At 46.9% G+C, this 12,955-nt stretch overlaps 1 protein-coding gene across 2 annotated transcripts in view; it reads right to left on the reverse strand.

The window, feature by feature from the left end:
• Window positions 1-2,700: 2,700 nt before the first annotated feature.
• The window catches only part of PLBD1 (phospholipase B domain containing 1), a 259,209-nt gene continuing 248,954 nt past the window's right edge, over window positions 2,701-12,955 (reverse strand). For both annotated transcript variants that reach the window (XM_086957557.1, XM_086957567.1), the window contains exon 11: window positions 2,701-8,376. In XM_086957557.1, the coding sequence (XP_086813683.1) occupies window positions 8,209-8,376 (168 nt within the window). In that variant the 3' untranslated portion in view covers window positions 2,701-8,208. The remainder of the gene's footprint in view (window positions 8,377-12,955) is intronic.

The raw sequence follows: 12,955 nt of genomic DNA on the forward strand, positions 1-12,955 counted from the left end.
CACCGCACCCAAACCGACAGACCATGCACGCAACCTGGGCTTCATCCTGGACTCCTCCCTCTCCATGACCAGGCAAGTCAACAACGTCTCATCGGCATGCTTCAACATCCTCCGCATGCTACGAAAGATCTTCTGGTGGATCCCCACCGAGACCAGGAAGACCGTCACCCAGGCCCTCGTCACCAGCCGACTGGACTACGGCAACGCCCTCTACGCCGGTACCACCGCCAAGCTCCAGAAGAGACTCCAGCGGATCCAGAACGCCTCAGCCAGACTCATCCTCGACATCCCACGATCCAGCCACATCTCCGGACATCTGAGAGACCTTCACTGGCTCCCCGTCAACAAAAGAATCACCTTCCGCCTCCTCACCCACGCACACAAAGCCCTACACGACCAAGGCCCGAGCTACCTCAACAGCCGAGTCAACTTCTACGCTCCCAAACGCCACCTCCGATCAGCCAACCACGCCCTCGCCGACGTCCCCCGCATCCGAAGAGCGACTACAGGAGGAAGGTCCTTCTCCTACCTGGCCGCCAAGACCTGGAACTCCCTCCCTCCCGACCTGCGCCTGACCCAAGACCACCTCTCCTTCAGGAAGAAGCTGAAGACCTGGCTGTTCGAGCAGTAGCGGCACCCCCCCCCCCCCAGCGCCTTGAGACCCCACGGGTATGTAGCGCGCTCTATAAATGTCTGTGATTGATTGATTGAACCAATGACGGTAATTTGCGGCTGTGCTGGGGAGATCATCCAGACATGGGAAAGGCGTATTGTAGCATCTGCGCGTGCGCGGTGAATTACGCATGCGCAGATTGCATGGGGAAGATCATTCCGATGGGAAGATTGGAACTACGGTACACCGCACATGGAGCGCCCTGCCGTCCGGGGTAGCCCGGGTCCCCAGGAGGGGGCCGGGGAGAAGGAAGAGTGTGGCGCCTGTTGCGGGGCTCCTCTGACCTGAGGAAGCCCCGATTTAGAGGATGAGACGCGCCGCGCCGTGAGGAGCCCCGCCGGAAGAGCGCAGTCGGTGAGTGGGGCCCAGGGCTGATGTGAAGTGCGTGCGTGCCTGTGTGTATGCCTGGGGGAGTGGGGGGGGAGGGGGGAGTGTGTGCGCGCATGGGAATGTGTGTGTGCATGCGTGACTGTGTGTGATTGAGTGAGAATGCGAGGTAGGGGATAGTGTGCCTGTATGTGTGCCGTATGCCTGCGTGTGCATGCGCGCGCCTGTGTGTGTGTGTGTGTGTGCGTGCGTGCATGCAGAGGGGTGGGGGCTGCCTGTGTCTGTGTGTGAGCAAGGGCTTTGCACCGCGCATGCGCAGCTATCAGACGCTCGCTCCCGAGGTGAAATCCGACCTCGTCAAAGCGCGCATCTGGTAGCTGTCCACTCTCCTAAATACGGGCAGCATAAGTTGTCGAGCTGATGCATTCATGCTTCGCATGAATGCCACATCAGCTCGACCTAAAAACGATGATAGCATTAGTAAAGTTAGGAGATTAATAAATTAAAACAGAAGCCTGTTACTAAACTATTACCAAAGGGAACGAGAGCACAGTCTGAGACCCTGGAGGTGGTCTAAACCTGGGGTCCTTGAGGTCGTTTTTTTTGTAGAATGAGGCTGTTTCATTGTTATCTGGGACACCATGCCAGTAGTGTGGTACTTTACATTCAGAATTCTACAAGATGAGGTAGAGTAGACAGGCTGGGAAAACGAAGCATGGATACAGTCTGGGAACTCAGGAATACCATGCAACACCTTTAAAGATCAGTGCATGTTTGTAAATCCCCCCATATGCTTCTAGCTGCCTCAACTGTCTTTGGACCCTTAGCGTTCTGTATCTATAGGTGTGGTAATTGAACCCACAGGATTCAGTGTTTCACCTACCTGCTAATTGCTCCTGCAGCAGCACTGATTAATGCTCAGTTATGCTTTGCTCAGGTCCGGAAGCCTGTGCCCCATGTAATGATGCCCAGAGAATTCGTGGGGAGTGACCACCTCACTGGAGAAAGTATGTGGCCTACTAGCATTTGCCTGGTCTGGCCCCGGGTTGCCAGGGCCTGGCTCTCAGCTTGTGTGAGCTGATGAGGAAGGCAGACATGACTGGTACCAGGAGGCAGCAAGAAATTCTGTGAAGATGGGTTCCTGCTGGATCAGACATGTAGTACAGCATCGCATTATACTACCTACTACCACCACCTAATCACACGTGCAGCTCTGCCAAAGGAGTGTACTGTACATGGCCTGCGCAGCATACCATCACTGCCTCAGTTGAACCAACCTAACAATGTAAAAAAGTCAGGAGGTGAGCGACAGGAGGGACACACAGAATGAAATATCTGGACTCGGAATAATGTGAGTGACAAATAGTCTTCCACAGTCCAGGAAAACAAATTGAATAAGGATACCGACTAGGTCTGGGAGTCCTGCTCTGAAATAAATACTGGTGGGGTCCACCAGCACCTACTGGCCGAAATTAACCACAGGAGAAGTTGTTCCAGACCAAGATCTGTAGATGGAGAAGGCCTGTTTGCATTTTGTTTCTTTCTTACATCTCTTTGTCTCCAGTCTGATGGTGTCCTGGCAGCATGTATGTTGGTATCCACCAACATGGTTTGTTTGTTGGACAGATGGGCATGGGTGCAAGTCATAGCAGCTTTGTAGATATAGCAGGTCTTGAAAATGATGGAGCATGCAAAAGGGACCAGTGGAACACAGAGTCATGTTTATTTGCTAAAATGAGAAGACGCTTTTCTGTTATGTTATGCTTATTTTTTTATGAAATAACATGAATGTTATATATTGTGTACAAAAAGCAATATTGTTTTTAAGATATGTCCAGTGACGAATCAAGATTTTTTGGTATCATTGATGGTTGAATTAATTATATCTACTCTGGCTGGCCAGTTGATGCTCACGCTGGAAAATGGTACATTTAAGGGACTCACTGGATAGGAAGGTGCAAGGCTCTTAAGATGGCTATAACCACCTTTACGTATTCCAGTTAGACCTTCCAATGCCTGGTTAACGATTTAAAGACTCTATGACTTTGGTGGCAAGGAGGGTCTGCGCTGAGCTGTTAGCCAGTTATCGGATGATGGCCACAGCTCTTTCTTCAGATGCCTAGAAGCCTGGAGAAGTCACATATGGTAAAGGAATTGAATGTTGAGGTATAAAGATGAATGCCACTTTTAGGGTGTCTTTCTGGAAGAAATTGTATTTCAGTTGGAGTATGGTCTCTATAAAATACTTCAAAAATATAACACACATTCTTTGTTCACTGAAAGATCCAAGGGTCATGATTCGACATAAACATGTTTATCCTGGAGAAGCCTTTACAGGATTTCTTATCACCCTTTGTCCTGCTTCTAGTCTAGTGATGTGCTGGCCGTTATAGAGGAAAACCTTGGGATCAGGGACCAGAGTTTTCTTCACAGCTCCCTGAAGGAATGCCCAATTAGCACTCTGGAGTACCTGCTGGTGAGGGCGCCACCAAGCCGGTGGGAGGATGGATTCTTCCCTTTCTAAATTAATGGGAAAACTTGATTTCAGAAATAGGGTTGTTGGCAAGTGTTCAGGAAAGGGCCAAGATCAGGTTTTCCGCTCATCCCTGTGTTTTATTTGTAAAATAATAAGTGCTGGTGGCCAAAGCGATGCTAAGACACCGGCAGCTGGCAGTATAAGATGTCAGCTTGGCAAACACAAAGGATGCGTAGTCCTGAATCTGCCTCAGAACCGCTTCTATTCGCTCCTAGACTCTCCCTGCCCCGTTATGTCGCTCTTACAAGTTTCCGCTTTCCACCTTGGTAACTGGTTTTCTGTCTTTATCTTCCTCATTTTTTGCAGTTTGTGCATTTTGCCCTCTCTTGCTCTCGGGAAAAGTCTGATGATGAGAAATAAGTGCTGGTCCCCAAAAACGAGTGCTGGTGTCCCTCAACGGCTCAAATTAAGCACGGTCTCATCCCACAGTTCATGTTTTCTGGTAACTCTATGACCTCAAAGCTATGACTTAAAAGAAGCATCTGGAAGGGAGTACAGAGTCTGTTGACCAACAGGCTAGTGCTACATGTTCTGGTTCTGTCATCATCGGAAGCAGACCGTGTTTAATTTGTAAAAGAATAAGTGGTGGACCCAAAGGTTTGCTAAAAAATCAACGTCCGGAGCTACTAAAGGTCAGAGTGCAAAATTCCAAGGCTGCAAAGTCTTGAATCCTCCTCATGCCTCTTTCAACCACCTCCAGCCACATGCAGCATTTTCATGCCATTCTTGCAGGTTCTCTTTCATCTCTGTTTTCTCCTTTTGTCATAGTCTTTCTGTCTTACTAATCCTCCTACTTTCTTCCTTTAATGGTTTTATTGGTCTTGTTCGGGGTCAATGTCTGATGAGGAGAAATAAGTGCTGGTCCCTCCAAAAAGAGTGCTTATGGGGCCCACCTGCTTAATTTAAGCACTGGAACCGGGGGATTCGTATTTCCACTCTTACGTTTCATCAGCTTATGAACAGCGTTCACAGCTTTATTTTTTGTTGACCTATTTTCAGTTAAGGGCATTTCAATCTGGAACAAAATGTACTCCAAGTGTCTTTTCCAGAGTGTTGGTTAGGGCAGTGCCAATCAGTCTAAATCCATCTAGACTTGGATTTCCATAGTCTTGATTTACCTAAAACTTTGGAATGATATTGCCCTTCTGCACCTAGTTTGGGTACTCCTGCATAAACATGTTCCAACTATTCTCTTAATTTCCTCAACTGTTAGCCAAGATCCCAAAGCAGAAGGCATAGATGTTCTTTTTTGTTCCTTGTTGGATCAGTGGTGGAACAGACTACCTTCCTTGGGTCTTTCACCTCTCAGGTCACCTCTAGTGCCGAGAACATCCTTGCAGATGATGTGCTAGTTGGGTTGGCAGTCAAGAGGATAGGCCTGGAATGCCTAGGACAGTTGAAGAGGTGGACCAGGCTTTGCATCACCCCTTGCCCAGGTAAACATACAACCACTACTTAGACCCCTATTCACAAGTAGTGCTCAGGATAGGGAGTGGTTGCTTGGGAATTAAATCTAATTTTACAGCTTCAGTTTTTGACAGGTGAATTTGCTTGTGGGAAGTCACAAGCTAGCTTTCCTCCAGAAAATATGGCGGCCAAGGACAGATACAGATAGGTTCAAAAAGCCAGGCAGGGGTTCTTAATGGTTTCTTGTTGCAGCTGTCCACTGTTAAGGGCGGGCTCCTCCGCAGGCTTTGTCATTGATTTTAGCAGCAGTACAGAGGATATCACAGGAACCATTGTGGCATACCCGTCACACTCGGGGTGACAAATGCAAAAACAACAATTGATGAACAGAATGCAGAACATTGTCATACTTTCACCCGAGTACAGAGATCTGGGCCTAAATCCATAGTTTTTTTGCTCACCATGCCATTCCAGTTTGAACCCAGCCATATGGAAATCAGTCTTGACCCTGTGCCCAATGGGAACATTTCAGCCCGAATTGCCAGGCCAGGTCCTCCCTGGACTGGAAACAAGCATCCTAGGACCGTTTTTGGGGTTTCAACCCTCATCAGCCAGGATAGCTTGACTCCAGTGGCATTGAGAGCACGGGACCCACGTCCGGGCATACCCGTCCCACTCAAGGTGACAAATGCTAAAACAACAATTGATGGACAGCATGCAGAACATTGTCATACATTCACCCCAGTAGAGAGATCTGGGCCTAAATCCATCTTTTTTTTGCTCACCATGCCATTCCAGTTTGAACCCAGCCATATCCAAATCAGTCTTGACCCTGTGCCCAATGGGAACAGTCCAGCCCGAACTGCCAGGCCAGATCCTCCCTGGACTGGAAACAAGCATCCTAGGACTGGTTTGGGGGGTTTTACCCCTCATCAGCCAGGATAGCTTGACTCCAGTGGCATGGAAAGCAAGGGACCAATGTCTGGGAATACCTGTCCCACTGGGGTGGCAAATGCAAAAACAACAATCGATGGACAGAATGCAGAAAATTACCATACATTCACCCCAGTACAGAGATCTGGGCCTAAATCTATCATTATTTGCTCCCCATGCCATTCCAGTTTGAACCCAGCCATACGTAAATCAGTCTTGACCCTGTGCCAATAGGAACAGAGCAGCCCGAACTGCCAGGCCAGGTGGACTGGTGGGATGTGACATCTGACATATTGCACCGGCTGGTTTGCTGGTGTAACTTACTTTTTATGTTTTCCACACCCCACTGAGGCATGCAAAGAGGCGATTAAAGGGCAGTGAAAAAAATACTACTAATATCTGCATACAAGCGAAGACTTGATTTCAGAAATTCCTGCCACTAATTCAAAGGGAAGAAGGGAGGGAAATGAGGAATCTATCCGAAATATTGACACCATTGATAAGTAACCTTTTCTTCAAATGGATACTTCCTCTCACAGATTCATCACTTTAGAGATGAGGCCCTATGAAATACCATCTGGGAGGAAGAACTGAGTAGAATCAGATAACCACGCAAGTCAAAAGGCCCTTGAAAAATATATATCGCTGTGTGCCTGGGCAATGAGACAATTATTAGCAAGGGTATGCAATGGCTGCCCAGGAAATATCATCCACTGGAAGGTCCCTCATGCAAGCAGTAGAAGCTGCCACTGCCCTTGTGGAGTGGGCATAAATACCAGCTGGAGGCTCCTTTTTTTTTTAGCAAAGGTGTAGCAGATTATTTATACACAAGGTGAGCTAACATGAAATTTATGTTTAGTGAATGCCTTGCATCAGGCAAAGCCCAAAAAGATCTGATCGCCGACTTTATAAGGAACACTATCAGGTACTATACTGCACACCTGAGTTCCTGACTACGCCGCCTCTCCTCTTTGTTAGTGAGATAAGGAGGAGGAAAGAACGATGGAAGAATAATGGACTGGCCCATATGGAAGGCAGACTCAAACTTCAGTAAGAAAAAAAGGCAGGTGCAAAAAACAGCTTGTCTGAGTAATAGAAACTAATGAATAGTGAGAGATCTCAAAGGGCCTCTAATTTGCCAAACACAGGAGTCCAAGTTATTGCCACTGAGAATACATAATTCAAAGGTAGCAATCAAACAGATTAAATGTGCACTTGTTTGAATGGTGAAGCCGTAAGGCAGGTTAACACCAAATTAAATTCCCATTGTGGAACAAAAAAAGGTGTGGGAGCAATCAAAGCAGAACTTTTAGAAAACAATACACTGAGGTTATCTAATCAAAGAGAGTTGATCAGGCAGACACCCTTTCACAGTGACGCCTAGCAAGACCTGCTGGGCAAAGGCAAGCATGAAGCACAGAATGTCAGGGATAAAAATGGAACGGGTTTGAACCAGAGACTCGTACTAGTAAACACATCTTGACCACTGTAGCTTTTGTAGCCAGTTTCTGGACAGCCGAGATCATAATTGTCACTTTTGGTGGTAAAGAGAAGGCCCCTGGTTGACATTTCTCAATCCCTGCATGTGTTGACAGGGCATCAGTGGTGACTCGAATATTCTTATGCAAAGGCAAGACTACCCTGTGTGGGATAGGAAGAGGGTTCCAACAGACTGGCAAATCCTAATTGCCCTGTCTTGGGCGATTGGGATTACTTAAACTTGATCCTCCTGCACTGAGCAACTGACATGTGTAGATCAGGTCCTGTGATGAGCTGAACCTTAAGGCATTCCCTCTACCTTCCCCAAAAAACTATTTGGTGGAAATGCGTGGTAAAAACACACAATGTCACTTCTTGTTCAGACCACCTGGAAGTACTCCGCATATGGACACCCAAGTGTGGAGAAGATTATGTCCGTTACTTCAGGATACAGCTCTCAACAGTGGTCCTTTAGTGAAAGACAAATCAGTGTGTCCGCAAGGTGTGCTGCCACTATGAACATACACAGTAATTCAATCAATCACAGGTGCAAGGCCTTTTAACACCAGGACCAGACCGCCCGGTCTACTGATGTCATGGACGTTAGTTGGGTTGTCATACAGGACTTGAATGGTGATCCCTGAGCCAAAGGAAGAAATGCCTTAAAAAGGAGGTAAAAGGCCAGCATCCAAAGCACACTAATGTGCAGGTGTTGCTGTGACGTGGACAAAAATTAAATCGGGAAATGTAAAGTCCAAGAACAAATGTTTTGAAATATAATTATATATTTTGTAAATTTAAATAAACAGTGTATATGTTCTCTCTGTACACTATATTTAGTCATAAACTGTAATCACAGGATGGGCTGCATGAACTCAAAGCTGAAGTTGTAAGTTTCTGGCAAGCCCTCGTGGACTGTCTGGTTGAAAAGACTCCAGCTGAAGGGTGGGAGTTCATCTGACACAGTGGGTCCATTGATGGCATAAGACGTAAAGGCGGCAGCCATATTAAAATCAGCAACCTGCAAGCAAGGAAACGAAAATATTAGAAAATGTTGGTGAGGGACCAGGTTCTAAAACGTTACTTTAAGTAATGCATCTTTATAGCATGAACCTAACCCTGATAAAAATGTGCAGTTAAAATGGTGTGGTAGATAGAATCAATGTAATCTATTGAAAACGGTCAGATTCCTAGAGGCAGTGTGTTGCAAAGCCTGGGTTACCTAAACAGAGTTGGCTGCATTCAGGATCTTTCTTTTGAGAATTCAGGGGCAGCTCTCTGCCCTCTTGTAACAAGGGATGGGCAGTTTGTTGGGAAGACAGTACAGATTCTTTGAACTCTTCGCCCTTTAGCACCCATGCGTTTGAGTCTAGCAGAGCAGGAGCCCACGCGTATAACAATGGTGCTCATGCACCAACAAAGCTGGGGTTCTCCACCACTCGATTTTGAGTTCCGTGAAAGTGTGGTCTTTAGATCAGTGGAGCAAGAGCAGACTCCACCAATGTAAACCTTTGACCTGATGATGCATCTTCTACTGGGCCGTCAGGTGGAAGAGACTCAATTTAAGGTAGGCCAACATCACTTGTTCTCCTTGCAGGAGATGACCAAGCAAGGCAGTGCATAACCTCTTTTCAGGTACCTTTTCCACATAACCAATCCATACAAAGTAATCTGATAGATTTGTTCACATGCTAAGCTCGAACAAAGACATTTACTTCAATGCATCACTGCAATATGGCAGTCGGTTGAAACTATGGACTCCTACAGTCAGCTTTCTACCTCGTCTCTGCCCAACATGAACACAAGGCATACGAGGTAGAAATACACTGACCTAGATGGCATTAAAATACACAGACTGTAATAAGGCTAATTGGGTACCTGACCGCCCAAGAGATTTCCGATCAGAAAATGCAGTATATGTGCGGAATGAAACACACATCCAGGGCAACCACTATACTCTCTTTGGCACCCCAGCTACTTATTATTTATTTATTTATTTTAATGTTTTATAGAGCGTGAACTTAACCCGTGAGGGTATCAGAGCGCTTTACATGGTTACACGGTGAGCAAAATAAACCAGTCTAAAGTACAGAAATATACAAAGTTTGGAGCGGGGTAGGGTTGCTGAGGAGCATAGAGGTAAAAGGGGACACAAATGCATGGGTACGGTAATAATTAGGATCAGTCAAAACAGTAGCCCTACATTTTCTTGTCTGGGTGAGTTTGTAATCTGAGGAAGAAGCAATAGATTTGGATTAGTCAGGCCCATTGCGGTGGATGCGAGCAGGCCATTAGCCCAGGAATTTACCCATGAGGAAAGTTTTGGCCTCCTTCTTGAAACGTGGTAGAGAAGGGATTTTTCTGATGTCAGGAAGTTCCAAATTCTTGGTGCTGCTCCGGAGAACGCCCTATTTTAGGTTCTTTTTTTCTGAAAGCGGGCAGGTTGGAGCAGGAGGTTTCTAGCAGACAGGGAGTTTCTGCTTCCTCTAGATATCACAAGTTTCTGTACCAGATAGGCAGGGGAGTTTGTGTATAGGGCCTTATGTGTGATGCATGCCAGTTTCAGCTGTATTCTGGCCTCCATAGGGAGCCAGTATAGTGTTTTTATGTGTGGAGAGATGTGATCAAATTTCCTAGTGCCTGTGAGCAGTCTTGCAGCCGCGTTGAGGCAGGCTTTTAGAGGTGCAAAGGAGATCTTGGATAATCCTGAGAGGGTGGAACATCCATATTCCAGTCGCGAGATGACTAGTGCTTGGACTGCCATTTTTAAGCCAGGAGCATCGATGAAGGGTTTCAACTTCCACAGGTAGCTCAGGTGAAATCTGGCTGATTTAGCCATTGAGTTAATGTGGTCTTGCATGTTCAAGTTACAGTCGAGGAGTACGCCCAAAGATTTGGCAGAGTCTACAATGGTCGGCGGGCAGTTTAAGGCTGTGATGGCTTTGATCCACAACTGAATCTCCGGGTTGGCTTTTGAAGGGGAGATCAGGACAAATTCGGTTTTCTTTGCATTGAGTTTCAGTTGGTTAGCGGCCAGCCATTGGATAGTTAGTTTCAGGGTCTCGTTCAGGGCAAGGATCTCCTCGAGTGAGGCAATATTGATGCATATTTGAGTGTCGTCCGCTTACATGTGGTAGGAGATGTTGGCGGTACGAAGAACTTCAGTGAGTGGCTCTAAGTAAAGAATAAAGAGGGTGGGTGGCTGGGTTGAACCTTGGGGGACTCCAACTAAGACCGGGGTGGGAGCTGATAAGTTGCCGTTAATGAGGAATCTCTGAGATCGGTTATGGAGGAAGCCCCTAAACCATTCTAGGACAACGCCCTCTAGCCCCATCCTGAGTTTGAGGCGTTTGAGTAGTTTTTCATGGTTGACCGTATCGAAGGTGGAGGATAGATCTATGAGGATTAGAAGGCAGGTTTTGCCTTGGTCAAGGGCTTGGAGGGAGTCATCCACTATGTGGAGCATAGTAGTTTCCATGCTGTGCCCCGGTCTGAATCCAGATTGAAAGTCATCAAGTAGGTGGTAGCTGTTGATGTGCTGACTTAGTTGCTGTTGTACACACTTCTCTAACACTTTGGCTAACAGAGGGATAGTGGAGATAGGTCTGAAATTGTCAGGGGAGGCAGGGTCCAGTGATGGCTTTTTAAAATAGGGAGGACTTGGCCGGCTTTCAAGGGGTCCGGGATCAAACCCTGCTGAAGAGAGGCGTTGATTATTGCAGTCCAGCAAGGAACAATGGCTTGGGAGACAGCGGAGAGGCAGTTGGATGGTAACCGGTCATTGAAGTGGTTATTTGGGTTTAAGGTATTTATTTATTTATTTATTTATTTTTTGCATTTGTATGGCGCGCAGCTACCCAACAAGGGTTTCCCGGCGCCGATGACAGAAATTAAGCAAGTTTGTGAAGGAAGGTAAGTGATGGTGGATTATTTCTGGAAGAGCCAGGTCTTTAGCTGTTTTCTGAAGATGTTATACCTGTCTTCTTTCCGGATATGGGGGGGGAGTTTGTTCCAAAGTGTGGGCCCTATGACAGCAAAGGATCTACCTCCCGTTCTTGCAAATTTGAACTTTGGGATGGAAAAGTTTGCAGCATTTTGCGAGCGTAGTGCTCTCGCCGGAGTGTAGGGAGTGGCGAGGGTTTGGAGATATTTAGGGGCGGTACCAGATTTGATCCTAAACATATAGCTCAGGGCTTTGAACCTAATACGGCTTTCCACCCTGAGCCAATGTAGGTCTTTTAGGTGGCTGGATACACTGGAGGTTTTTGGGATATTACAGAGTAGCCTAGCCGCTGAATTCTGGACCACTTGTAATCGGTTAATGACAGCTTTGTTTGAGCCCAAGTAGAGAATGTTGCCGTAGTCAATCCTTGATGTAATAAGTGCATTGACTACGGACTTTTGGGTGTCGAGGGGCAACATCCAAAGGATCTTCCTTAGCCATTTTAGGATGGTAAAGCAGAGGCCTACCACTCTGTTTGCCTGCTGTTTCATGGACAAGGTGTTATCGATGATGACTCCCAGATTTCTAACTTGAGTGGCGGGAGTAGGGATGGAACCGAGCTCAGAGGGCCAGTGAGAAGCGTTCCAGAGGTCTTTGTTTTTCCCCAAAAGGAGGACCTCGGTCTTATCTCCATTGAGTTTCAGTTGGTGTGCGGACATCCAGCTGAAGATGTTTTGGAGACCTTGATTAAGGCGAGATGGAAGAAGTGGGTTAGCTTCTGACAGGGAGAAGATGATTTGGGAATCATCAGCGTATGTCATGAGGGTGAGGCCAGATTCATCCGCTAGATCAGCCAAAGGCCGGAGGTAGAGATTAAAAAACAGAGGGCTTAGGATGGAGCCCTGTGGTACTCCATGGGGGGCGCTCATTTTATCCGAGCAGGCTATTGGGGATGTGATTTGGAAGGTTCTCTGTGACAAGAAGGACTCAATCCATTTTAGTGCATCGCCCCTGATGCCATTTCTCCCCAGGGTGGCCAGCAGTTTGGCATGGGAGATGGTGTCGAAAGCCGCACTCAAGTCTAGTAAGATGAGTGCGACTGTCTGGCCTTCGTCCAGGAGTCTCCTGATGTTTTCGGTAACTCCTAGTAGGGCGGTTTCAGTAGAGAAGCCGGCCCTAAACCCAGATTGCGAGGGATGGAGAAGACCGTTTTCTTCGGTGAAGAAGGTGAGGGCAGAGTGAATATGTCTCTCCAACAATTTTGAAAAAATAGGGAGGAGGGAGATCGGCCGGTAGTTTGAGGAGAGCTCCGGGTTTGCAGTGGGTTTTTTTAAAAGTGGACTGACCATAGCGTGTTTCCACATTGAGGGCACTACTGCGAGTTGAAGAGAAGAATTTAGAGTTTCAGCAATAGTGGACAGAGCAGGGACGTCCAGAATTTTAAGAATAGAAGTGGGTACCGGATCACAAGGGGAACCTGATTTAACAGTTTTGAGGGTGGAGACTAATGACTCTATGGTAAAAGGAGGCCAGGATTCAATTATGTTAATGTCGTTTGGCCAGAAGGGAGTTGATTCACCAAGGTCATGGGTGGGGAGGTTACTCCTAATGCCAGAGATGATATTCTCGATTTTCTCTTTAAAGAAGGAGGCAAGAT

Source organism: Lissotriton vulgaris, chromosome 1_1 (genome assembly GCF_964263255.1).
Source record: "Lissotriton vulgaris chromosome 1_1, aLisVul1.2, whole genome shotgun sequence".
Lineage (NCBI taxonomy): Eukaryota > Metazoa > Chordata > Amphibia > Caudata > Salamandridae > Lissotriton > Lissotriton vulgaris.